Source organism: Leptopilina boulardi, unplaced genomic scaffold, assembly GCF_019393585.1.
Source record: "Leptopilina boulardi isolate dan_hultmark-lab unplaced genomic scaffold, ZJU_Lbou_2.1 LbouV2_392, whole genome shotgun sequence".
In the NCBI taxonomy this organism is placed as follows: domain Eukaryota; kingdom Metazoa; phylum Arthropoda; class Insecta; order Hymenoptera; family Figitidae; genus Leptopilina; species Leptopilina boulardi.
The window spans coordinates 4806412-4833929 of NW_026137965.1; the positions used below are offsets into that span (position 1 = coordinate 4806412).

Sequence of the window (27518 nt, forward strand, 5' to 3'; positions counted from 1 at the left end):
GATGTGCACCCTTCCAAACCTATGAATACTAAGTAGTTTATAAAAATGTTGATTTAGCACCTTTTCCCAAACTTATTTCCCTATATACTGCATCTCTTTTCTATATATAAAATACGAATTATTTAAAAGCCTGCACATGTATATAAAAATTTCCACACAATTTTGTTTTTCAATTTAATCTATAAAAATATCATAATAATTTTTATTTTAATTGTTTGGTAATTCGTTAATTAGTTATTGAGGTTGTAATTTAGTTTTTAATTGAATAATGAGTAGCCAGAATTTAGAGAATAGGTATATACAGAATGTTATATTCATAAGTTGAATGAAAACATGAACTGAATTCAAAATTAGCCTACATGGAACTAATCATGATATAAATCAGAATGATAATTATCATACAAAATCAAAATCATCTTCTAATCAGAATTATATTACAAAATTAAAATCATCTATTTAGAATTATTTTACAGATTCTAAAGAATCAAAATTATCTTATAGAACCAAACTAACAGAAACAGAAACAGAAACAAACTTTATAAAATCAAAATCATCTTCTAATTAAAAGCATGAGCGGAATTACAGAATTAAAAGCAAGCAACACAAAACTAATAATCAGATACATCCGAATTAGAATTATTAAACAAAATCAAAATCGATTTACAAAATCAAAATCACCTTCTAATCAGAATCATCTTACAAAAACAGAAGCATCCTGCAAAATCTGAATTATTTTAAAGAATCAAAATTATTTTACAGATTTAGAATTTTATAACTTACAGAAACGGAATTACTTTATAAAATCAAAATTATCTTCTAATTGGAATTATTTTACCAATACAGAATCATTTTGCAGAAGCAGAATTATCTTTTAGAATCAAAATTAGCCTATACCAAATTAATGATCCTGAATCTGAATCAGAATTAGCATACAAAATCAAAATTATGCTATAGAATCAGTATTACCTTACAAAATCAAATTCTAATCAGAATTGTCAAAAATAAACACTGTACCATCCTGCGGAACCTGAATTATTTTTAAGGATCATAATGATCCTACAAGTTTAGAATTATGTTACAGAATCAGAATTACCTATTATAGAAAATCAAAATCATCTTCTAATCAGAATTATTTTACATAAATAGAATCACTTTGCACCAATCATAATTTTATCTTACAGAATCAAAATCAGACTGTAGAAAACTAAATCGTATTCAGAATCAGCATTATCATAAAGAATCATAATAATAATTCTAGAGAATCAGCAATACCTTATATACAAAATAAAAATTATCTTCTAATCATAATTATTTTACAAATACGAAATCATTTTACAGAACCATAATTATCTTACAGAATCAAAATCAGCCTATAGAAAATTAATCATCAGAATCAGAATTACCTTACAAAATTAAAATCATTGTGAAGGATCAAAATCACCTTAAAAATTCAAAATCGTCTTCTAATTTGAATTATTATCTTCCAAAAACAGAAGCATATTAATTAAACAGACCAAATTATCTTACAGGACCAAAATAATCTTATTGGATTCAGTTTCACCATATCTCCGGTTAAAAGTTAATCAACTATTAAAGATTATTTAACCGCTCATAATTGGTCGGTTAAGGATTCAATTGCTAATTAATTTTTAATTTGAGTTGCGGTTACACTGGCCCTTACAGATTCAGAATTATCACATGCAAAATCAAATCATCGTTAATTAAAATTATTTTACAAATGCAGATTCTTTTTATACAGTAGAAGATAATTATTTTACAGAATGAAAATCAGTACATAGAGAAAAAATTAATCATCATATACATCAAAATCAAAATTACCTTACAAAATCAAAATCACCTTAAAAAATTATCTTCCATTTAGAATTGTCTCAAAAAAAAAAAAGAATACACACATTTGTTTCAATTTCCTTTAAAAATATAAAAAAAAAATGTTTATTTCTATCATTAGTAATTCGCTAATTAGTTTTTCAGCTTGTAATAAAGTTTTTAATAAAATAATGAGTAGCCAGAAGCTTCCCCCTACAGAGGGTGGAGGGGGGGGGAACAGGCATACACCAATGTTATATTCACAAAAGTTGAATGAAAACACGAACTAAATTTTATGAATAAAGAAGAAATGGAATTTTATTATATTTTTTATTTTTTAATCTAGAAATGATGTGCGGTAATTATTTAAAAAATAAAAAAAAATTTGAAAGTGGGAGGGGGGGGGGAGTGAGTTTATCCTTGTGGGTTGTTTGTGAAATCAGATAAGACGCCATGTTGGAACACTTTTGTGTCATCGCAGGCAGCCAATCAGCATCAGGGCGGGAAGCCCCGTTTCTGCATGAAAAGGGGGAAGAGAATGAGTTTTAAACTCGACTGGGATGCTGATCCGCTGTAATTAGCGTTGGGTGATCAGTGACGCGGCTAACCCGTTCGTAAGGATGCCCTCCGAATCAGAAACAAAGGCGGCATCCCCCCCCTCTCTCTCTCTTTCTCCCTTTTTGCGCTGACTAAGGCCTCCCACGACCGATTATCGGTCGGGAATCAATACCACCGCAGGATTTAATTTCCTTAATCGGCCAGTAATTATCCCTACCACCTCGTGCGAGAGTTAGCTTTAAAAACAAAGTCTCTTCGATCTCTTTAAATCGGTATGTAAATTGAGCTTCAACAGAAAAATTTGAAGCGCACAAGAATGTATATATATATATATATATATATAACATCACGCGAAGATCAGTTTTGAACCTGAAGGTGCGGATGGCGACTGTAACATAACCTCAAAAATTAAAAAAAAAAAATTATTATGTTTTTAACACAAAGTAAAATGAGAAAAATTATTTTCAATCATTTTTTTTTTTTTTTTTTAAAGTACAGTTATTTTTTGGGTAAAATTATATGTTGAATTAAAATGTTTTTCTTAAATAATTATTTTTATAACATTTTTTTGTTAAACAATATTTATTTTGGCTCAATATCAATCGATTCTATCACGCGTGCAGAAATTGTCACTTTTCACCCGATTACCGACCTGGCTCCAATCCGATTTACTGTTCTGGCCCCGGCTTAGTAAATTTCTATGGGCCCGACCAGGGCCAGAGCTGGTTGCTATATTTAAAATTTTTAAAAAGTGAAAATACATTTATAGCATTTTATGACATTTTTTACTCTCTAAATCTGAATTAGTAAAAATGTTTATTAATTTGAATTAGTGACACTGTTTTTGCATATGAATTAGTAAAATTTTACTAATTATTACTAACTTTTACTAAAAATTAGTAAAATTTAACTAATTCTAAAGCAAAAAGTGTGTCTCTTTTAAATTTTACTAATTGTTAATAAAAATTACTAATAATTAGTAAAATTTTACTAATTCATAAGCAAAAAGTGAGTCACTAATTTAAATTAGTAAACATTTTTACTAATTCAGATTTAGAGATTAAACGAAACAATAATTATTCAAATAATTTTTTTCAACTTTTATTTTCCTTTTCATTTTATATAAGGTGTTTTTTTAAATGCAGATTCATAAAATAAAATAATATTAATTAATTTTATTGTTTTATTTATCAATTAAAGATAAATAATTATAATTTATTAAAAATTACAATTACTATAAGATCGGGCAAATTTATCATGGCCCTGGTCGGGTCCCGACTAGGATTCCAAATCGGGCAAATTGGCATGGCCCCGGTTGGGTTTCCTGTTTCATTTCGATCGGGCCCAGATCAGATTGCCAGATCTGGCCCCGGTCGTGCCTGGTGTGGGCCCGACCAGGGCCCGGTCAAATTTTCTGCACGGGTATGAGAGAAATTATGAAAAAAAAATTTGTACTCGTATAGAATCCATTTGCATTGATAGTTAAAAAAAGATGTTTAATTTCTATTTATTAATTTTTTTTTTTTTTTTTTTTTTTTTTTTTTAACAATTATTTTTAAATAATTCGAAATTGAAAAAACAGGTGTCTATTTTCGATTTGCCTATATATGAATTTTATAGATAGTTTCTTTAATTAATTGCTGGGTTTCTACTTGGAACTTAATGGGTTAATCGCTATATGTATCTGCAGAATTGTTCTTTTCTTTTTTTTTTACAAACAAGGAGCTTTATAATTGAACTAATCAATATGTCTTTTATAATTGGTTATACTCGATTCACAATTTACAATAATTAATGATTATAACAATAATGAACTCAATTCCATTTCGAGTTTTACTGTTTTATATTATTTCAAATGGTTGTTTGCAAAATATATGTCAAAACATTCACAACCGAACGTCAAAAATCGAAAGTATACCGTATAATAAATATAATTTTTCTTAATTTTTATTCCTTGGTAAAAATAATAATTTTCTCGTTAAAAATTTAACAAGTACAATTTTTAAATTATATAAATACTATTAAATTTATTATTGCATTTTATTAAAAGAAAAATAAATATAATACCTTCTCATTATATGATGAGAATGTAAAAAATATCGAAGAATTTGTGTAATTTCTTTGTTGTAATCTTTAATTAAAAAATTTTTCATAGACATATATACTTTATAAATATATATATATATATATATACAATTTGTATAGAAAAAGGGTCAATTAAGAAATATTTTGTTTCAATATATAGAATTTTTTTAAAAAAACACTATAAAGCAAAAAAATGTCAGCATTCCTTCAACTTGAAACATAATGAAAATATGTATAAGAAAATAAATATCTTTCAAAGAATGTTTATAGAAATTAAAGAAATTAAACAATAATTATTTCTTGTTTATTATTACAATTTGTAATAATAATAATAATAATAATAATAATAATAATAATAATAATAATAATAATAATAATAATAATAATAATAATAATAATAATAATAATAATAATAATAATAATAATAATAATAATAATAATAATAATAATAATAATAATAATAATAATAATAATAATAATAATAATAATAATAATAATAATAACAATTATTATTATTATTATTATTATTATTATTATTATTATTATTATTATTATTATTATTATTATTATTATTATTATTAATATTATTACTGTATATAATTAATTATTACCCCCAGGGAAAATATATATTTATCTCAGAGCCAAATAAATATATATTTATTTGTTTTAAATAAATTTTAATTGAGTTAAATACCAATTTTAATTTAAAACAAATAAAAAGTTATTTGCTCAGAGACAAATATATTTTTCTTTATTTCAAATAAATTTTATTTGTCTCAAGTAAACACGCCAATAAAATATTTCTTTGAGTGTAATAATTAATTATTTATTATTATTATTATTATTATTATTATTATTATTATTATTATTATTATTATTATTATTATTATTATTATTGTATCTTTACCAGAAACAGAGATATGTTTCATTGGAACAGCGAAAGTTTTCGCTATTCTAGAGAAACATATCGCTGTTTTAGATTTTTAGTTTTTTTTCCGTGTTGTTATTATTATTAGTATTTTTATTATTATTATTGTATATAATAATCCAGATTGTACGTAAGCTTGCAGCCAACCTTACGGCAAGCTTCAAATGTATTGCAGCAAATTTTCACTGCAATCTTAACAGTAATCTTACACCTGTAATCTTTCGGTGAGCTTACCATGCAAGCTTGCACATTAAATTAAAAGGCATTAAAATAAGCTGCAACGCTTATTATTTTAATCCAATTTTGCTTATTTTAATACCAAAATGTATTAAAATAAGCAAAATTGGATTAAATTAAGAAGCGTTGCAGCTTATTTTAATTCCTTTTAATTTTCTGTGTGGGTCTAGTGAGAGATTTGAAGCTTACGGCAATTTTGCAAGATTTATAATTAATTAAACAATAATAAATATTGATATATAAATTAATATATTTTGTATTGCGTATTTGCCTTATATAATTTTATAGTCGACATTATTATTTATTAAAACCACGATAAAAATAAGCATCCGGAAGTCGAGATTTTATCCTTATTTAGATATTCTGTATAATCTTCAAGTCTAAAGCATATATATATATAGTTTCTTTTGCACCTTCAGTTGGGAATATACATGTTAGTAAAGAGAGGTTACAGAGAGTTCACACACCATTCTCATTCACTACTATTTATCTCACATTCGTATATATATTTGTTGTATATATATCTTTAATACCATTTTCTCTTCTCTCTTTTATATACATACATCTTTGCAATGCACAATTTCATATATATATATATATATATATATATATATATATATATATATATATATATATATATATATATATATATATATATAATATGTGCTCATATCTCAAGATTAAAGTCCCACCAAGAGAAAAGTAGAAATAGTTTTACCGCATGGGACAAGATCACAAGAAAAAAAAAGAAGGAAAAAAGTTTTGAAAAATCAAGAAAAATGTATTTTAAATATATTTATTGTATATATGACATTGAAGATTTTTAGATAACAAAATTTGAAATAATCTCTCTAATATATGTCAATTTTTTTATATATAGCATAAAAAATGTTGAACATAAAGAAAGACATAAAAATTTCAAGACATTGTGGACATGGTTCATTTTAAGTATATACATATTTGAGTGTGGAAGACGCTTGTAATAAGGGACTTGCTGGCGACGACTGGAATGCGACAATATATTCCACTCGTATATGAATGAATCTTATACGCGCACAATCGAATTCCAAGTTCTTGGGGTTTTTATTCTTTCAATTTATATATATATATATATATTATGTGTGAATATAAAAATACAATAAGTGAAAACTTGGATATTAAAAATATCAAAATTCTTTCCGGATCATTTCAAATCAATTTGTTTCATTTAAAAGCTTAATTTTAATTCATTTTAAATCCTGAAATTTCATTCCGAATCAATTCTAAGCTAAATTTTAATTCTTTCAAATTATGAAATTTCATTTCTAATCCAAATCCGTTTCTAAGCCATAATAGAATTGATTCGGAATAAAATTTTAGGATCAAAAGGATTAAAATTAAGGAAAGAATCCATGTGATAAGTTGAGGTTATGTTTGTAAAAATTTTAAATTCGTACGTTGCATTTAAAAATTAATTTTTTTTTATTTATACATCACATTTTAATTTTATATTACATTTTATTGTAGCGACAAAAAACCATAACTTTTATTCATTTGAAGAGGCCTAATATTTTTAGGCGAAAGGCTTTATGTTAATAATAATAAAAAATAATGAAGCTAAAATATGGATCTACTTTATTAAAAACTTAACATCATACTATATATATATTTATATTTATATTTTATACTATATAAAATTTATATCTAAATTCCCTTAAATAATCTTCTATAATTGTTTTTCAAATAAAATCCAACACAAAAATTTGTCATTATTTTTTGTATTTAAAAAAAGGATTGCATTAATTATAAATTATTTTAAAAATGTTTTAAAATTCACTGAATGACAATTGAAATTTTATATATATATACTTAAATAAATAACTTGATTTATCTCGTCTAATGTATATAGATAAAAAAAGCTTAAGCTTTTAATGTACATATAATGTAAAACTTATAATATGACCTTAATTCAGCATTTCATTCATTATTTATCGAAAAAAAAAACTAAATAATTATAACTAAATGGAATAATTTTGTTTGCCTTTATGTCAAGTATATTTTGCAAAGACATATTCGATGGACATATTACATTATCCTTCTATTAACAGAGCACTTTATTAATTAAGTTTCACGTGAATTCATTGTTTTAAACATTTTTTTGCACTTTAAATATGAATTTTACTTTAATTTTTCCATTTTTATTAAAAAATATTTTTTAATTGTATCTAAAATAAATATTCCTTTATTTGTAATTTTTATTTATAATTAAATAAGTCAAAAAAAAAAAATTGATTTTTGGTGATAATAGAGTTTTGAGTTTATGGCTACTTCGTTGAATGGAAATACAACCACCATGTTTTCAAAGTGGATTCATGTAGACCTCTACTAAAGATGCCCTAGAACTGCAGGGGCGGAACCAGAGACCTCCCTTTTCATCCTTTCTCTGTCTTTCTCTTGGCTGAACGCGGATCAGCCGGCTTAACAAAACCCTTTACCCAGTACCCGCAGAGATGTGCTGATGAATACGGATTAGGCCAAGCACTGCGGCTATATGGCCACGAGCAAAGAGGATGCTCCGCGCCTCATGTCACTGACTCGAACTGCGATTTCGTCAACTCTCTCCCTCTCTCGCCTTTGGAAAAGGGAAATCCGTTTTGTGCCAAACAGAGACACTCTTTACCTCGGATTAACTATATCGCAGATTTTTCTCGCTCCAGGAAAAGAGTCAAGCTCCTTCCCCAACCAAAAATAATTTTTTATTCTCACTCTTCTTTCTGTCAGCGAAAAAATTAAAATCTCAATAAATATTTTCCTTCAAAAATTAATTTTTACATAAAGACCAGTTACATGATTATCGTAGTAGTATTTATTTATTTATATACGGGACTTGAAAAATAAAGTGCCATTTAAATACAAATTGTGTAATATATATATATATATATATATATATATGTATAACGCTGCTATTTAAAAAAGAAACTAATTATTAAATAATAGATTACGCAGTGTTGTACTAAATGCATTTAAGTTAATATTAAAAAAATCAATGTCATTAGCAATCGTATTCGCCTTTATAGATATTATTTTTTGATGTTTTCTTTATTTAAAATATGAATTTAATTATGTTCAATAAGGGACACAAATATTTTTAAAATGTTCGTTTTAGAAATAATATTAAAAAGAATAAATATTAATAATAATAAATTATAATAATAAAATTATTAAATAAATTAAATTTATTATTAAATAACACCGAGTGATAAAATCAAAATAATATTATTAATAAATTACATTATTATATATATAGTTTCACTTTTTATTTAATTTGAAAATAATATTTAAATTTAAATCGAAAATATCGAAATCGATGTATCGAAGTTTTCAATATATCGATGTTCCATCGTCGAGAATGATGACATGAATGGTGCAAGTGCACATATCATTTTGTGTGAATCTGAATTTTATTGTTCTTTTGTTAATTAATAATGGAAAATAATCACTTATCTTCTTTATCAGAAAGTGAATATTAACATAATATTATCAATTTAAGAATATTTAATATTAAGCCAACAAACATGAAATATGTATTTAGAATATTAAAAGTAAAAAATATATTGATTGGTTTTCTAACCTCAAATTTTGTCATTATGTTAATATCATTATTGCAAATTTTTAATTTTTACTATGATTATTCCAATTTCTTCAGGTAATATTATGATTTCTAACTTTTTTATTTATAATTCTGGTTAAAATTTGTCCCTATTAAAATCTAACTCAAATTTCTGCACGGGTATAATCTATTAATGACAGTAGAGTTAATTCCGTAATTTGTATGATGATATGCTGAGAGAAGTTTAACGCAACATCTGCATTTTTTGAGGGACATATATTGTACCTCAATCATGTGCAAACGCAGTACTAAAATTGAACAGCAGCAGCGCCAATTGAGTACAGATTCTGATCTAACTTGTGGGACAAACGATTTAGTACAGTATCTGTCCATCAAAAAGCGTAGCTATAGGCCTAAGCAGAATAGATTCTTGAACGGGAACGCAATCGTAAACGAAAACGTAAGAATGAGTAAGAGAAGGATAGCAAATATATTTATTCTTCTCTCACTCATTCTTACGTTTCCGTTTACGATTGCGTTCCCGTTCAAAAATCTATTCTGCTTTGGCCTTATGCGATACAATTTAGAGCCGACGTTGCTCTAAAGGTTAGATACACTATCTGAACGTGTGTTTAGTACGAAATCTGTGTTTAACTTTTCTCAATGTACATAATATCTGGAATAACGTATTGGAATAGAAAATTTAATGAGTGATAGTAGAATAGGGCAATCAATGTATCCAGTTAAAATTTTAAAGAAGAAAAGTAAATCAAAATAGTCAAATCTAGATGCAAGTCTGGATATGCTCGCCAATGAACGTAAATTGTCATATTCATGTGAAAATCTGTCAAAACGAACATTAGTTTGTCTATAGCAAAAAATCGAAGGAAATGATTTTGAACTCGTTCGATTCTTACAAGATATTAAGCATAATATGGTGACTCCATGACACAGAACAATTTTCAATTTGTGATCTAACAAATTAAAAGTAAAGCGTGATTTCAGAGTTCGTGGGTTATGAAACGCTAAAGCTTTTTATTAACAAATCCGAGTGACCTAAGAGCACAATTAACGATATTAGAAATGTGATAACTAAAAGATAGCAAATTATCAAGATTGATCCCAAGATCCCGTGATTTCAGGTTACAATAATGTGAATCATAGACAAAAAAATCTTCTAATGCGCAAACACACATTCACACACTACAAAGAATTGGCCCTCTAGTGAGAGTGGCGAGAAACAATTTTATTAACCCGCGAAATACAATTCAAATTTAAAAAAATAATAAACCTAGCAAATTATACAACACTTGAGAATATTCTATATATAATTGAAAGATAAATTTTAATTTTATTCATTTATATTAAATCCAAACAATTTTTTATTTATCATTTTTTATTATATATATATATATATATATATGTATAAACCTTTTTAATTAAAACTCTGCAAATTTTAACATATAAAAATTTTATTTTTCTTTGTTAATATATTAATTTAAAAAATTTATTTTATTAAAAAACACAGAAAAAAAATCTTTATCTAAAACAGCGATAAGTTTCATTGGAACAGCGATATGTTTCATCAAAAAAGAGAAAGTTTTTGCTATTCTAGAGAAACATATCGTTGTTTCAGATAAAAAAATTTTTTCGTGCTATTGTTTTTTAAACATTTACAAGAGAAAAAATTTATTTAAAAAAAAAAGTTGTATTATTTTTTTTATTATATTTTAACTGGTTTTTTTTTATCTATATTTAAAATAAAAAAATAATTTATTTTGAAAAATAATAGATAAAATAAATGATGGATAAAAATAATGGATTATATAATAATATATAGCTGTAAAGGAAAAAAATTAATTTTTTAAAAAATATTTTGCATATATAGTTTATTTCCAATATTCATAAATATTACATGATTCATTAAATTGGAGATAGTTTCTAAAATCTATAGCAAGATTTTTGAACAATTATATACTCGCACCCTTAAATTACTCGCAGGGTTCAAGTCTTATATCCTCTGTTTTTACATTTAAGGTCATAATTAATTTATTCTCTTTTTTAGATATTAGCTTCAAAGTATAATCTTTTGGTTTTTCACAGCTATTCTTTAATATTTTTGCTGGTCTAGAGTAGTCATTTGTAATAAGTGAAAGTGTATCCTGAAATATATTTTTTTTACGAATTAAAATTTTATTAATTAAAATTTATATATATATATATATATATATATATATGTTTTTATTAACCAAAAAATTTTTTTTTAATTTTATCAAAAACAACATATACCTTATTAATCGGACAAAATTCAATGCCCAGGAATTGTTTAATCATTTTTGGAAATATTGTTTGAGCTTTCGAATCACATAAATCTTCAATCTCAGATGGTTCACCACCAAAATCAGCGTATATCTATATGAGTAAAATATATTTTTTTTAAAAATTAAATTCTTTTCTTTTAAAATATATTAGTGCACTAATATATTTTATAAAAAAGAATTTAATTTAAAAAAAAAAAAAAATGTTAGCAAAAATTATTTAGAATAAAAAACCACTGATACCCCAATATCGTTTCCTTGTTTTACTTCTGATTTCCATTGAATTAAACCATTTCCTTTGTCTTCAATTATATTATTGTTTGATTCAATTTTATAATTTGTAAGCTTTGAATGAAAAACTCCAGGTATTAATTCGTATTTCTTTTTCTAAAATGGAAATAAATTTTTAAATTAAAATTTTTAATAATGTATATATGATTTCTACTAATTTGAATAAGTGAACGAATTTTAATTAATTCAAATTTAGTATAATTATATAATAATTAGTACAATTTTAATAATTAGTAATGTTGTGTAAAAATAATTAAATTAATAAAAATTTATTATTAAATAATAATTTAATATATATTATATTTAAATTTTACATTGAAATATATACATACTTTAGTGTCTTTTGGTTTAAGGGAATATACTGATTGATCTTCAAAAATTATTGAAATAACTAATAAAATGCAAAAAATTTTCAACATTTTGGTATATATTTTTATGAAAACTGTGTTATTCACTCAAGAGTGATTGATGAAGGAATAAAAAAAAATTTTTTCTTTTCAATCAAATAATTTATTTTGTTAAATAACAAAAACTAGTTTATTATCTATAATTATTTATAAAATATTGATAATAACTAGGAAATACAATGTTTAAATGGAAAAAAAAGAAACCAAGGTCACTGGAAATATAAAGAAACACATATAACAAGCATTTAGATATTCGATAAAAAAAAAACTCTTGATTTCCTATACACAGTATATACTACTGGCGCAGTGCTGGTGTACCGTGCCAGTATTTCAACTCTACTGTCAATTTTTGTTAGCGTTTCTACTTTTTACATTCATGAACTCTTAATTGATATAAATTCATACGAAAAGTCATAACCGGTTTGTGTTGTTTTTTAGAAAACAATTTTAAAACAATACTTTTTGGTTTACCACAAATATGTTTAATTGCTTTTCCAGATATTGAGAATTCAGGAGCGATAAGAGAGAGCCTCCACTGAAATTTTATCAAAAAATTTATATTATAATTAATTTTAATGAATAATTTTAATTATTTAAAAATTTGTTTATTAATGTAAATATGTAATAGGAAAAAAAAAATTTTTTTTTAACCTTCGCAATTGGACAAGAATCAATTCCCAATAATCCCCTTATCACTTGTGGAAAAGTGAAAGAATTTCGTTTCGTATCACACATATCATCAATGCTATGTTCTTCCTTAGCCTTTTCATCAATTAGAAACATCTAAATAAAGCAAATTTTTGTCAAACTTTCTTTAAACAAAATATTTAAAAATATTTAAAAATATAAAATAAAAAATGAAATATAAAAAAATAAATAAATTAAATAAATAAATTAATTAATTAAATAAATAAAAAATAAAATGAAAAAATTAAAATTTGAAATTTCATTTTTTTAAATAAAAAATATTTATATGTACTTGTAATCCATCTGGTCCTGTTGTTACATTTCTTTTCCATTCAATTAAACCATTTCCATCTTTTTCGACAATAAAATCATTTTCTGGTTCAATTTCATAACTATTAAGAACTGCATGAAGAACAACTGGTACATATTCGATTATCTTAATGGGAAATATAATTTAAAAATTTTAATTTATATTTAGAATTAATTAATTCTAATATTATTTATTGTGTTAGAAAAAAAGAAATACAAAACTTCATCTACGTACCTGATCTGAATGAACTGGAATATTAAATTTTGAAATAATAAATAAAAGACAAAAAACTTTTAACATTTTTTTGCTTGCTGAACAGTTTTCAATGAATAATAAACGATGAAAGAATACAGTTCTTTTTTTGTTTTTATGCTTTGATTCAGTAACTTATCATGGTTAATTATCTATAATTATTGATAATAATAAAATGTTAATAATTTTCAAGAAATTTAAATTATTTTATTTTTTTACTTGTATTCTATTTATTTTATCGCAAATATACTTTATAGAAATTATTTAAAAAAAAAAAAATTAAATTATTTTACAATAAAAACAAATTTTTTCTTTTCAACCAAATAATTTATTTTATTGAATAACAAAAACTAGTTTATTATCTATAATTATTGATAAAATATTGATAATAACTAGGAAATACAATGTTTAAATGAAAAAAAAGAAAGAAACCAAGGTCACTGGAAATATAAAGAAACACATATAACAAGCATTTAGATATTCGATAAAAAAAACTCTTGATTTCCTACAGTATACTACTGGCGCAGTACTGGTGTACCGTGCCAGTATTTCAACTGTACTGTCAATTTTTGTTAGCGTTTCTACTTTTTACATTCATGAACTCTTAATTCATAGAAATCCATACGAAAAGTCATAACCAGTTTGTGTTCTTTTTTAGAAAACAATTTCATAACAGCACTTTTTGGTTTACTACAAACATCTTTCCTTGATTCTTTAGGTATTGAGAATTCAGAAGCGATAAGAGAGAGTCTCCACTGAAATTTTGCAAAAAATTTATATTATATAATTAATTTTATTGAATAATTTTAATTAATAAAAAATTTAATTATTAATATAAATATATGTAATAGGAAAAACATTTTTTTTTTTTACCTTCGAAATTGGACAAAAATAAATTCCCAATAATCCCCTTAATACTTCTCCAAAGGTGTAAGACATTCGTTCTGTATCACACATATCATCTGTGCTATGTTCTATCTTATTCTCTTCATCAATAAAAAATATCTAAATAAAACAAATTTTTGTCAAACTTTCATTAAATAAAATATTTAAAAATATAAAAAAATAAATAAAAAAATAAATAAATTATAATTAATTAAATAAATAAAAAATAAAATAAAAAAATTAAAATTTGAAATTTCATTTTTTTTTTTAAATAAAAATATTGATATGTACTTGTAATCCATCTGGTCCTGTCGTCACATTTCTTTTCCATTCAATTAAACCATTTTCATCTTTTTCTACAATAAAATCATTTCCTGGTTGAATTGTATAATTATTAAGAACTACATGAAGAACAACTGGTACATATTCGATTATCTTAATGGGAAATATAATTTAAAAATTTTAATTTATATTTAATACTTAATTATTTTTAATTCTAATATTATTTATTGTGTTTGAAAAAAAGATATATAAACTTCATCTACGTACGTTACGTGAATAAACTGGAAAATTAAAATTTGAAATAATAAATAAAAGACAAAAAACTTTTAACATTTTATTGCTTGTTGAACAGTTCTCAATGAAAAATAAACAATGAAAGAATACAGTTCTTTTTTTTGTTTTTTGCTTTTATTCAGTAACTTATCATGGTTGATTATCTATAATTATTGATAATAATATAATGTTAATAATTTTCAAGAAATTTTAATTATTTTATTTTTTTACTTGTATTCTATTTATTTTATCGCATATACTTTAGAATTATTTAAAAAAAAATAAAATTATTTTAAAAAATAAAGTTTTTGCAAAAAATTAAAAATATTGTTAGTTTCATAATATGATAGTAAAAAATTTTTTTTTTCAACTTTATCGATTGTTTTTTGGTTTTTAGATACAGAAAAAAAGTCAATTTAGAAAATTGTTTTTTTGGGAATTTTTCGAGGTTTGGGATTTGGTATAGATTTTAATAAATGTAAATAATATATATATATATAAATAAATAAATAATATAAAAATCATTTATCGTACATTTTTTTTTTGTAATAAAAACAACAGAAATTTTCAACAAATTATAATTTTATTATTTACAATTTTTTCTGTTAAGTCTTATTTCATTTATTAGAACATCAAATGTCATTATCAATTTTTTTTGTTTTTGATCACGTAATTCTAAAGTTATATTAAATGGAACTGTACACTTATATTTACTGAATTTTACAGATTGTGAATACTTATCATTTGACATAAGAGAAATGGTTCCCTGAAATTAATTTTTTATATTATACATATTTATATTAAAAAAAATTTGAAAAAATAAATTGATTGAAAAATAATAAAATGCACTATACTATCTTTTATTAAAGTTACTAAGTTTAATCATTTTTTATAAAAGTAAATATATATAATTATGAAATTATTAATAAGTAAATGTTTATTTTACCCTTTCAATTGGACATTTTTCAATTCCCAGGAATCGTTTTAACATTGACGGATACCATTCAATAATTATATCTGTACACAAATTTGGTGATACCTTCAATTGTTCATTATTCTTTGCATCAATTATTTGATATATCTAAAAAAAATTATTTTCTTTTATTAAATATTCTCATTTTTCAAAATAATAATAAATATCTCAACATTTTTTTTTACTGAAAATTATTTATTTTTCTATTTTATTATTATTATTATTATTATTATTATTAAAATTATTATTTATTATAATAAAGAAATTTTTATACTGCAAGAACGTTTTTCTCTTTCTTCATTTCATTTTTCCATTGAATTAAACCATTTCTTTTTTCTTCAATAAAACTGTTGTTTGGTTTAATTTTATAATTGTTCAATTTTGCAAAAAACACTCCATTTATAAATTCACTTTTCATTATCTAAAAAGAAAATTCTTTTTGCATGTTAAAATACTTGTGTAATTTTTTAATAATTTTTTTATTATTTAAATAGGGTAAATGTACCAATTACGGCGAGTGCATCAATTACGATGCGTTCATAAAAAATAACTATATTCTTACTATTATATTTAATATAACTGTTGCAAAATGATTTAAAAATAATTATTTTAATCTTTTTTTGATACAATTACTTATAAAGATGCACATTTAAACTATATTAATTTAATTATTTGAGATCAAAATTTTTTCCCTCGCTGTAATTAAAACATTTTAAACATTTCCATTCGCTTCAATTACGGCGGGCAAAATGTATCTTTAAAATACATGTAATTTTGGTCACTGAAATAATTGATACAGCCGTAACTGATACAAACGCGCCATAATAGAAAATTACGGTATTAGTTTTAATTTTTCATATTTGTTTAAATAATCGATTTTTATAAAGTTAAATTTTTTTTTTTAATATCTAAATAACATAAGCTTTTAGTTTAATAAGTCTTCAATTGACTTGAAACAATTTATAGAAATGTCGACTTTTCTATTTCAAAGGTATTTTAACTCGAATCGCGCCATAATTAGTACATTTACCCTATATATGTATAAAAAATATAAACTTTATACGGACCTTTATTGAATGACCTTCAAAAATAATTGAAAAAACAAATAAAACATAAAAAATTTTTAACATTTTTTTGGGTACTGATAGAACTATCCTCAAAAGTGTTCGATGAAAGAATAGCGTGTTTTTATTTTTTATTTTTCCGCACAAAGTTCATTTTATTCACATAAACAAAAACAAGTTTATTATTTTACAATTATATTGGATAATATGTTGATAATTTCCAACTATTATTATTAATAGTTTTTGTAAACTAAAATTTAAAATATCGAAAATATATATTTTTCAAGTTTTAAAATAACTCTGTTCAGTTTATGGAAAAGGATAAGAAAAACTTTAAAATAGGACTATATATATATGTATATATATATATATATATCTGTTTGCCACCAGTATTTCTGCTATTCTGTTTTTCAGCCGTCATTCTGATGTCTATTCAACGCCTTAAGTCGAACTTTGTCTCCTTGAGGTAAACACGAGGCGGGAAACTCTTTTTCCCCAACAGTGAAAATACAAGAAGAAAAGATCGTCTTGGTCCCTCCCATTTCACTGCTTCTTATACCACCTATAGTGTTAAAAACCGCACGAGGATTTATTTAACAACTGGGATTACTAATTTATTTTTGGATTATCCGATTTAAATAATGTCTCTCACACGCTATGTCAAAGAATCGACACGTTTCTTATGTACCTGTAGCTTTAAAAAAAAAAAAAAAAAAAAATGACTTTTCTTCATTACAAGCCTTAAATTGAATAGAATCATGAGGATTTTAAAAGAAATCCCCATAAACCTACTTCACACCATTTTCGCATTATATATTTAGTGTGTCAGTTATATTTACATAAATTTTAAAATGGGAATTTAAATTTCAAGTTTTACTGTTGTATAGCAAATATCTATTTATAGACAATTTTTTATTTGAAATAATTAACTAGTTTGAATTTTTATTATTAAATGAATTTTAATTTATCATAATTCACATTTAACAGAATTTTAAGTGATTCGAATTTTTAAATTTCAACATTTTCAAATCACCGAATTTTCAGTTGTCCGAATTTTTAAATGGCAAAAATTTCAATCCATCGAATTTTTATTTATTCGAATAATAAATAATAATAAATTTGGAGAAATGAAAATTCGGTGATTTTAAAATGCTGAGATTTAAAAATTCGTACAAACAAATATTTGGATAAATGCGAAAAATTCGGCGATTTGAAAATGCTGACATTTAAATATTTTGTATTAAAATTAAAATGAGAATTATGATAAATTAAAATTCAATCAAATGAGAATTTTGTTAAAGAAAAAAATTGTTTAAAGAGAAATATTTTTAGTTCAATCATATTTTGTTGATAAAATATGTGGAATAATAAATAATACATAAACTATAACTTTTGATAAAAATAAAAAGAATGCTTTACATATAAAAAATGGAAGTTTTATTAAATTAATCTATTTTAAGTTAAGTATCATGCCAAAATCTTAAGGCCTGAGCAGAATAGAAACATAACTGGAATCGTAACCGCAAACGCAACCGGAATAATGAGTTGGAGAAGGACAAACAATATGTCTATCCTTCTCCTTCGGTTACGTTTCTATTCATGCTCAGGCCTTTATTGACAGTATATAATAATCAGTGAAACATCCGAATTGTGACACTTTGCAGGGAATGGTAGCTTTTTTCGATACATCGCGGGGAAGGTTGTTTTCCACTGTTCCCATTTGGTATTTGTCATAATTTTATTCAACTACCGCACTCTGCTCTAGTAAAAATTTAGTGACTTTATTTTTAAAACTAAAGGCGCTTGTATACCTCACAAATTAGGTATTTCACTTTTAAATATGGCTGCATGATCAGCTGGAAGCTTGAAGGGACAACAAATAATTTTACTATAGTCCATCTACAGTTGGTAACGTTGAAAACTTCAAAAACTTAACCTCAAAATCACTTGTTTGACAGTTCTTTATTGTTTTTTTTGTTTGTTGTCCCTCCAAGCTTCGACGTCATCAGCCTCTGACGTCACAAGGTAAAATGACTAATTCTAAGTATACTCGGAATTTGTCAAAAATTATACTAATTTTGATTGGATTTGCTCATAGAGAGAATTTCCAAAAGATAGGAAAATTTCGAAATTCTGTATGAGCAAAGCCAATCAAAGTTAGTGAAACTTCTGACAAATTCCGAGGATACTAAGAATTTGTGAGATATGTATATGCGCCTTAAGGCTAAGGTTAACTAATGCCGCTAAAAATCCCAATCCAAAAACAATCTTATTAAAGTTACTAAATTTTCACTAGAGCAGGGTGCGGTAGTTGACGAGAATTATAACAAATGATAAGTCGGGATTTTGGCGAGTGGGGGCAATGAAAACCAACCGGAACTAGAATAGAGAAAAACAGGGTGAAAAAATTTTCACTAGAATTTCATTCGAAACTTACATGCGTTGATTCTAAACTAATCCTTAAGTTTAAATCAAAGATCAATATTATAATTTTCATTCAAACAAATAATATTTTGATGTATATTTTCCCATATATTAAAATAAAACTAATAAACTATTAAATAAAACAAAATTGTTCAAATAGATCTAACTATATTTAAAATAAGAATTTGTTTTTCCTGATGGTAAAAGTTGTTTTACCAATTTTTCTAAATAAACTATTCCAATTGCAATAAAATTTCCAATTCGATCTATCCTTGTCGAATTAACAATCCTTCGCAAAAAAAAAAGAAGATCGTTTTCTTCTAATTTTTTCTTTTTCTTTTGGGTTCCAGAGACGCATAATTCATTCCTCTCACTATTCTCACCGGAAATCGCATTCGAGTGATTCTTGAGGAGGCTGGGGGAAGATTGAGAAAGGACGATGAGAAGAAGGATGAGGTCTCGGCAGAGATAATATACTTCGCGAGGTACGCTCGTCAAACACAAGCGCGAGCAACCGGAGCGGATATATTAGGCATCTCCATAAAAGTTGCCAAGCAGAATAAAGAGAGAGAGAGAGAGAGAGAGAGAGAGTCAACATCCTTCGTTCTGACTGTGGAAATTTCTCGAGCGTCTTGCGGCAGAAAGATTCATTTCATCTCTCTCCAGAGAGGCTGACTTGAGTTCGCAGTCTTCGAATTGGATAGAGTTAGACCTTTATACGTATAGTTTGTAGATCCCTCTTATATTAGTCCAACGAGGCATTCTTTTATCTTTCTCCCTCTTATACATATACACTCTGTGAAAAAGTAATTTTATTTGGTCCTAATTCCCTTTCCTTATATATATATTCTCTTTTTTAAAATTGATCCTTCTAACAAAATTAAATTCCCAAAAGGAATGTGAAATGGGCTTTAAAATAATTCTACAAATATGAACGGGCCTTTAAGGCCAACGCAGAATAGAAACGTAACCGGAATCGTAATCGTAAATGCAACCGGAAGAATAAGTTAGAGAAGGACAAATAATCTATCTATCCTTCTCTAACTCATTCTTCCGGTTGCGTTTGCGATTACGATTCCGGTTAAGTTTCTATTATACTCAGGCCTTTAATATTGTTGCGTAGGTTACTTTTTTGTTCTCGTTTTGAGGTTATGTTGCAATGTTCGATTATCTTAGGTATTTTACTTACCCATCCCTGGTTACGTTATAAGGGTTGGTTTTCACTGTCCACACTCGCCATTTGTCATAATTCTCGTCAACTACCGCACCCTGCTCTAGTAAAAATTTAGTGACTTAGTAACTCTTAATTTTAACAATAAAGTCATTTTTTCACTAGAACAGGGTGCGGTAGTTGACGAGAACCTTTTTTTTCGACAGTTGGCAATGGGTGCGGATGCATCACTCTGTACTAAAAATGCGATGTGGAATGAGCCTAATAACATTTTTAGGTTATGTACATTCGTGGCCAGATATGCCTACACTTTTTTGTCCTTTTCTAACTCACATGTTGTCATGGCAACACGCGCGTTAATTTTTATTTTTATTGAATACAGATGAAGGATGAGTATAGAACACCAAAGTTTTAATAAAAACAAAAAAATTTGTTTCCTTTAAATTTTTTTTAACAATAAAAAATAATTCCAGAAGAAAAGAGAATTTTTAATATTGTAAAATTTTTGACCTTAGTCAATTGTAATATAAATTAAATAAATCAAATCCATAGAATTTTTTTTTTTTTTTGTCTCAATTAAATAAATCCAGAGAGCGAGATAATGAGTAATTCAAAGCTGATTTTTCCAAAGGGAAATTAACGTAACTGACACGTTCGTCTCTCTTCGTCGTGGCAGATAATCGGTTTATACTTTGTTTTCTTTTTCCATACCCCCCCCCTCCTCATCCTCTCCTTTTAATCGAGCAAACTCTTTCCCGAGGCAGTGCTCATCAGTCCTCTGAAGGTGTCTGTATATATATTGGGGTGGTGAATGAAAAAGAAGAGAGGGGGATTGTTTCGTTTTCCGATAAATAGCCTTAATTAGAGGACGCTCATTGGATTCGGTTAATGGATCGTCAAGCCAGCATACATTTAACTTGGAGATCCCCCTCACACTGTATACCTCACAGTTACCCCACTATATTGACTTTCCTGATCCATGAAACGTTTTTTTTTTCATCCATTAAATATATAAATATATATCTCGCCCTAGCCATATTAGAAAGAATTATTTATTAAATAATCAAATCTCTTTAGGACAAAAAATGTATTAAAATCGGTTATTAAAAAAATGTATATCGAATTCTTTTCTTTTTTTGCCAGATCGCAAAGAAGAGAAAAAGGATTCCGATATAAAAAAAAGGAAGTACAAAGAGAAAACAGTATCCAGCGGGTCTTGTTCTCCACGTGAAACTCGTGACGACGCTGCCGCGGTTCGATTATGCGGAACCTACTCATAGAAAGCAGGCATAATGTCCCTTCTATGCTATCTCCCTTTCAACCATTTGTTTTTTTTTTTTTATGCTTCCTCTCTTTCTTCTTGTCTCACTGGATGACCCGCAGCCCGCCAGGTTAGATTCCTACTATACAATGCGAGTTATTGCAGCATCAAACGGCGCCAGCGGCGCTAGAGCACGATACTTCGAGAGATCCTTAAATCCTTTCTTCGCAGATCCTGTATTGACAATTTTTTTCTTTTTTATAAAAAAAGATAAGTTTCAAAAAAAAAAAAAAAAAATACCAAAGTATAAAGTAAACTAATGGTGTGTTGAGTATAGATCAATGATAAACTGAGAGATCTCTTCAGGGAGGCAAATCAAGAACACACCATACGAGATCCTGTGAACTCATAAATACACGCACGCAATGGGAGAAATTTCCCCCCCAACTCTTCTTGTCTCATTCTCTATAAAGGAGAAAAAGGATGAGAATCCCAGGTTCTCGTTCTCCATGTCCAAGGGTGGTTAAAGGTTTATATAAAAGCAGTTGGAAGGAGTAGGTGGTCATTTGAAATAAGCGACGACACGTGGTGTGTGTATATATATATATATATGTGAGAGAGGAGAAAGACCTCTCTCGTCGTCCGTTGGGGGCAACACCCCCCCTCCCCTTCCCATAAGAGCGCAATTAAAATGCCGCGCTAGCGCCACTCAGCAGCATCCGCCGATAAATAAACTCAACCTCTTTCTCACTCTTCTGGCCTTGTTCTCGAGCAACTTCTCTCTTTTCCAAACCCAAGAGGTGAACACTGTGTCCTGGTACTTCTCTCTTGCCTTCTGCCTTTGGCAGTGCTCACAATAAAGGTGGAGACGCTGAGGCTCTGTGGCCATGTTCCTCATCCCCTTGTCCAACACTCGCAACCTCACACACACACATACACAAACATTGTTGAAAAAAGAGCCGCGTAATGTATGGCCTTTTTTGTCGTCCAAGACAATAATCATTCTACTGAAAATAAAAAAAAAAAACACATCAGTTATTTTAATTGTTCTAATTTTTACCACAGTTTAAAATTTACACTTTTTTTTTAAAGTGAATTTATGAAATATTCCATATATATTATGAAATTAATGGAAGGAAATAATGACTCTCTTCCGGAAAAAAAGTAATAAATTATTAAAGTTGCTTTTACGAAGAATCTAAAATTAATAAAATTAGTATCGTGTTGAAAACATATTGTGCATTCAGTTTAATTGTTTGAAATCTGTTAGTTCCCACTTCTTGCCATGAGCGCGAGCAGCGTTTCGATTAAGCTGCAGCGCCACCGACGGAATTCAGATGTACTAGAAAACACTTTTGTAACTAAGAATTACACTGGATGAAGTACTTTATGATTAATTATTTATTGCGTCCTGTTTTATTTGTCACTGAATGTAAGTACCTTTTGTTTGGTTGATACAAAACTGATCTGTTCTGTTTAAATGTCCTCTTGTCACAAATAGCTAGTACAACGAAGAAAATGATTTGTACACTTCTAATTTCATAAATACTATCCTTCCGGTTTGACAACATTTTGAAAAGTCGTGATACTTCTATGTTATAATTTTATTAGTTTATGGCGTATGCTGTAAAGGCCAACGCAGAATAGAAACATAACCGTAATTGTAATCGTAAACGCAACCGGAATAATGAGTTAGAGAAGGACAAACAAGATGTCCATCCTTCTCTAACTCATTCTTCCGGTTGTATTTACGGTTACAATTACGGTTACGTTTCTATTCTGCTCAGACCTTAATCAATGTAAAGGCGCATGTACACCTCACAAATTCTAAGTATACTCGGAATTTGTCAAAAGTTATACTAATTTTGATTGATCTTGCTCATGGAGAATGTCCAAAAGATAGGAAAATTTCGAAATTCTCTATGAGCAAAGTCAATCAAAGTTAGTAAAACTTTTATCAAATTCCGAGGATACTCGAAGCACCTTAAAGGCACTCTCACACATTTTTGTCTGCCTGCAGGTTACCATGGCAATGCATGAGAGTGAGTGCGACAGAAAATTTAAAAATTTGAATATTCAAATTTTCTGTCTCACTCACACTCGTACGTTGCCATGGTAATCTGCAGACAGGCAGGCAGCCAAAAAGCTGTGAGAGTGCCTTAAGCATACGCCACAAACTAATGAAATTATTATAGAAATGTCACGGCTTTTCAAAATGCCGTCAAACCAGAAAGACAGTATTTATGCAATTGGATGTATAAAATAACTATAAATGGTGATTTTAACAAATTTTTACCAAATATAGAGTTTAATTTCAGCATCTAACACTTTTTGACGTTAATTATATGTCGAATACTGACGCTACAGTGCTGCCGACGGAATTCATACGTACTACAAAACACTTTATCAAAGAAAATTGTTCTGTTGTATATTTAAATATCCTCCTGTATCCTTAAATATCTTTTCATTCAATTCATATTATTAATAACGTAGAGAATTATTAAAAACGATTTAAAAAAACAGATATATCAATAAAAAAAGTGACTGGCTAGAAAAACAGATGAATCAAATATTAAAAGACTTTTGGATTATATAGAAGAAGTCCACACATAAATGGGGGTGGTTCTCACCCTCATTCACGAGAGACAGAAACGGAAACGGGATGGCGTAGAGATATTTACGAGGTAATAATTTAACCGCCACTTAGCCAGCTATTAATTTCGGAAATTGCTGAGAAAGGAGAATATTAGGACCTGCGGGGTAACAACTCGTATTGGAACAGTGCGTAGAAGACTGTCATTCGTCTAACTGTCAAAATCACTCTTCTTGAGATTTTAATACCACCCCTTTTCTAAATAAAATCTTCTCACATTTTAATAATAATAATTCTATTGTTAATATTTTATATTTAGAAATAATTTTTCGATTCGAAATTAGTGAAAGTTTATAACTTTTTTTTTAATATCAATAAAAAAAATTAATTATTTTTAATATTGTTATATAAGTTTTATGAGCTATTAGTTACATATATATATATATATATAGGTATAAGAAACGTCGCGACAGATTGATTGGTGTGCGGATATCATGTTTGCCGAATGGATTCCAATTATACTCTACTATTTGCGAAGCACTCCCTCGCCATCGTGATGATTTCATATCGGCTATGGTTGACGACCTGCGGTAGGTCTGTCCGATATGCGATATTAATATGACTGACCTCTCCTCCTCATTCCAACTTCCATTTTCATCCCCTCATTCCATTTCAACCAGATCCCTTGCTACTGCCTGCTTCGCGTATCCTTTCGCGTTATTGTCTGTTCTCTAGAGATGAAGCATCAACTTTGAATATACATATATATGAAAATTGAAATTTTGTACATCACATATTTTTCTCCTTCTATATTTATTATAGATATATAAATAATGAAATATGAATTAGTAAAAAAAAAAAAGGAAAAACGGTTCGAGTATTTTTTTTTTCTATATGAAATTTTTGTATACTTATTGGTGCATGGCAGGTAATCGATCAATGAATTGTATTACACGACATAAGCACGATTCAATGATATTGATGAACGCACTCTTCGAGAAACACGAAAGGTGATCAAGTCTGATTGGTGAGAGACGAGAGATATACACAACTCCACCCGGTACGAAATGTATTTCGATCGCAGTTTATAAATGGAGATCAATTTTGCCTCTTCACTATACACAATCGATCACCGAATATTACTAAAAATAGCAAATAAAATTAATGGCTATACAAGCAATAATAAATTAGTTCCTTTTATTATATTTACATTCCAAGAAAATTTCATTAAAACTCAATATTAAAATAAATGATAAATTTTATAAATATAGAAGTAAAATTGAAAGATTTTGAACATAATTGATCTAATGATAAATGTCATGGAATGAGAATGGTGTTACTTTGGTATGTGCAATGGGATCGTGAAATATGCCGATAATATATATATATATATATATTGGTAGAGAGAAAGAGAGAGAGACTTATATACTGGATTATTACATTGGACGATATCTCATATCGAGGTGGACATCGTCGATATGCGACGAATGAACCTTGGCACGTATATTGCTTGTTCTGGCTGCCACATGATCCCAATATTCTCAACATAGCGTTCAATGAAAAAGGGCCGAAACGAATTCCACAAATTAGTGAAGCGCCACCAACCTTCGTCTATAGCTTTAAGTAAAAAAAACAAAACAAACGTTTGCTTATATATATATTTATCCAGTACTTTTATTGAAATTCCGTAAATAAATTTAAGTGCGATATGGTTTGAAAAAAATAACAGGAATTCCAAAGCATAAGTTTAAAGTTGTTATATATATATAAAGTATTTCTTTCAGTATAAAGTCTTAGTTGTAAAGTGTTTCATAGTGCGTGTGAATTCCGTCGGCAGCGCTGTAAAATTGAGGCGCATCAAGATTTTCTACATAGTTAACGTTCAAAAGTGTTATTATTTGCTAAAATTAAACTCAACGCTATATATTTGGTGAAAATTTGTTAAAATCACCATTTGTGACGCTCCACAAGAGAAGGGACCTATCTCCGAAATAATATTAGGCTTAGTTTTCATGTACGGTGCACGGAAAACTGAGCCTAATGTTATTTCGGGGATAGATCCCTTCTCTCGTGGAGCGTCACATTTGTAGACATTTTACTCATGAATAAATTTTATACAACAAATTGCATAAATACTGTCCATCCGGTTTGACGACATTTTGAAAAGGCGCATGACACTTCTATAATAATTTTATCAGTTCATGGCCACGAACTAATAAAATTATTGTAGAAGTGTCATGACTTTTCAAAATGTCGTCAAACCGGAAGGACAGTATTTATGCAATTGGGTGTATTTATTCAGTACTCTTACTGAAATTCCGTAAATTTAATGAGCATATAAATGGAATAAAATACTGAAAAAAAGTTATTAATAACAAGCTGCTTTTGTTATGCAGTATCAATATAATCTTACTTTTCGTGACTGCTGAAACAGGGGTAAGTTTGGTTTCCACTGCCCCCACTCGGTATTTGTCATAATTCTATATTCAACTACCTCACCCTGCTCTAGTAAAGTTAAGTGACTTTATTGTTAAAATTAAAAGTTACTAAATTTTTACTAGAGCAGGGTGCGGTAGTTGATGAGAATTATGACAAATGGCGATTGGGACAATGGAAACCAAAAAATAGAACCTTAAAGGCAAACACACAATAGTTTCGCAAAAGTGAAGCATGAGTTAGAAAAGAACAAACATATCTTCGTATTATTTTCTATTTCATGCATTTCGAAACTATTGTGCGTTGGCCCTAAATGTTTACAAAAGTGTTTCGTAGTGTGTGTGAATTCCGTCGACAGCGCTGAAGTGTTTTACTGCCGCTGTCGACTGCTATTTTACTTGATTACGATTCCGGTTACGTTTTTTATTCTGCTCAGGCCTTTATTTTGACATTTTGTTTTATCACGAAGTCAAATAGGAAAAAGAACATACTAAAGTGGTTTGCTGAAATAAAAATTCATAAAACATCTGTGTAGAGTAAATTCCGTCCCAAATGCAATGAACACAAACTGTGAACGTAATTGTGTGTGCGCACATAATACATAGAAGTGTTTTTAGGTTAGGTTAGTGTTTTGATAGGAAAAAAAATAAGTAAATCAAATGATGAG

The 27518-nt window shown here is 27.2% G+C and overlaps 4 protein-coding genes across 5 annotated transcripts; all 4 read right to left on the reverse strand.

The window, feature by feature from the left end:
- Positions 1–11096: 11096 nt before the first annotated feature.
- LOC127288689 (uncharacterized) lies at positions 11097–12302 on the reverse strand. Its single transcript, XM_051316302.1, has 4 exons — positions 12166–12302; positions 11786–11929; positions 11514–11636; positions 11097–11386 (listed from the first exon to the last, which is right to left on the reverse strand). The coding sequence occupies exons 1-4, from the start codon at positions 12250–12252 to the stop codon at positions 11216–11218; spliced, it is 525 nt and encodes a 174-aa protein (XP_051172259.1). The 5' UTR covers positions 12253–12302; the 3' UTR covers positions 11097–11215.
- LOC127288691 (uncharacterized) lies at positions 12166–15041 on the reverse strand. 2 transcript variants are annotated; one of them, XR_007844073.1, is made up of 5 exons: positions 14924–15041; positions 14666–14809; positions 14363–14494; positions 13985–14244; positions 12166–12508 (listed from the first exon to the last, which is right to left on the reverse strand). XR_007844073.1 is itself a non-coding variant. In XM_051316304.1 (4 exons), exons 1-4 carry the CDS (start codon positions 14987–14989, stop codon positions 14071–14073), a joined length of 516 nt encoding a protein of 171 aa, XP_051172261.1. In that variant the 5' UTR covers positions 14990–15041; the 3' UTR covers positions 13795–14070. The 2 variants fall into 2 exon arrangements, 1 of the variants encoding a protein (XP_051172261.1); XM_051316304.1 differs by lacking the exon at positions 12166–12508 and having other exon boundaries at positions 13795–14244.
- On the reverse strand, positions 12515–13639 carry LOC127288692 (uncharacterized). The gene is made up of 4 exons (XM_051316305.1): positions 13472–13639; positions 13220–13363; positions 12892–13023; positions 12515–12775 (listed from the first exon to the last, which is right to left on the reverse strand). The coding sequence occupies exons 1-4, from the start codon at positions 13535–13537 to the stop codon at positions 12602–12604; spliced, it is 516 nt and encodes a 171-aa protein (XP_051172262.1). The 5' UTR covers positions 13538–13639; the 3' UTR covers positions 12515–12601.
- Positions 15042–15493: 452 nt separating the features above from the next.
- On the reverse strand, positions 15494–17127 carry LOC127288690 (uncharacterized). Its single transcript, XM_051316303.1, has 4 exons — positions 16970–17127; positions 16177–16323; positions 15876–16010; positions 15494–15695 (listed from the first exon to the last, which is right to left on the reverse strand). The coding sequence occupies exons 1-4, from the start codon at positions 17030–17032 to the stop codon at positions 15516–15518; spliced, it is 525 nt and encodes a 174-aa protein (XP_051172260.1). The 5' UTR covers positions 17033–17127; the 3' UTR covers positions 15494–15515.
- Between the last annotated feature and the right edge of the window lie 10391 nt (positions 17128–27518).

Bases quoted from the DNA above. Each gene is read 5' to 3' on its own strand.
- LOC127288689 (XM_051316302.1), bottom strand. From the start codon at position 12,252: ATGTTGAAAATTTTTTGCATTTTATTAGTTATTTCAATAATTTTTGAA. The intron at 11,637-11,785 runs GTATCAGTGGTT...TTACTCATATAG, and splicing joins AACAAGGAAACGATATTGGG to ATATACGCTGATTTTGGTGG. The intron at 11,387-11,513 runs GTATATGTTGTT...AATATATTTCAG, and splicing joins AATTTTGTCCGATTAATAAG to GATACACTTTCACTTATTAC.
- LOC127288692 (XM_051316305.1), bottom strand. From the start codon at position 13,537: ATGTTAAAAGTTTTTTGTCTTTTATTTATTATTTCAAAATTTAATATT. The intron at 13,024-13,219 runs GTACATATAAAT...TGCTTTATTTAG, and splicing joins CAGGACCAGATGGATTACAA to ATGTTTCTAATTGATGAAAA. The intron at 12,776-12,891 runs GTTAAAAAAAAA...ATAAAATTTCAG, and splicing joins ATTCTTGTCCAATTGCGAAG to TGGAGGCTCTCTCTTATCGC.
- LOC127288691 (XM_051316304.1), bottom strand. From the start codon at position 14,989: ATGTTAAAAGTTTTTTGTCTTTTATTTATTATTTCAAATTTTAATTTT. The intron at 14,810-14,923 runs GTACGTAGATGA...TTTCCCATTAAG, and splicing joins TTCCAGTTTATTCACGTAAC to ATAATCGAATATGTACCAGT. The intron at 14,245-14,362 runs GTAAAAAAAAAA...GCAAAATTTCAG, and splicing joins ATTTTTGTCCAATTTCGAAG to TGGAGACTCTCTCTTATCGC.
- LOC127288690 (XM_051316303.1), bottom strand. From the start codon at position 17,032: ATGTTAAAAATTTTTTATGTTTTATTTGTTTTTTCAATTATTTTTGAA. The intron at 16,324-16,969 runs GTCCGTATAAAG...TTTTCTTTTTAG, and splicing joins TTGAAGGTCATTCAATAAAG to ATAATGAAAAGTGAATTTAT. The intron at 15,696-15,875 runs GTAAAATAAACA...AATTAATTTCAG, and splicing joins AAAAATGTCCAATTGAAAGG to GGAACCATTTCTCTTATGTC.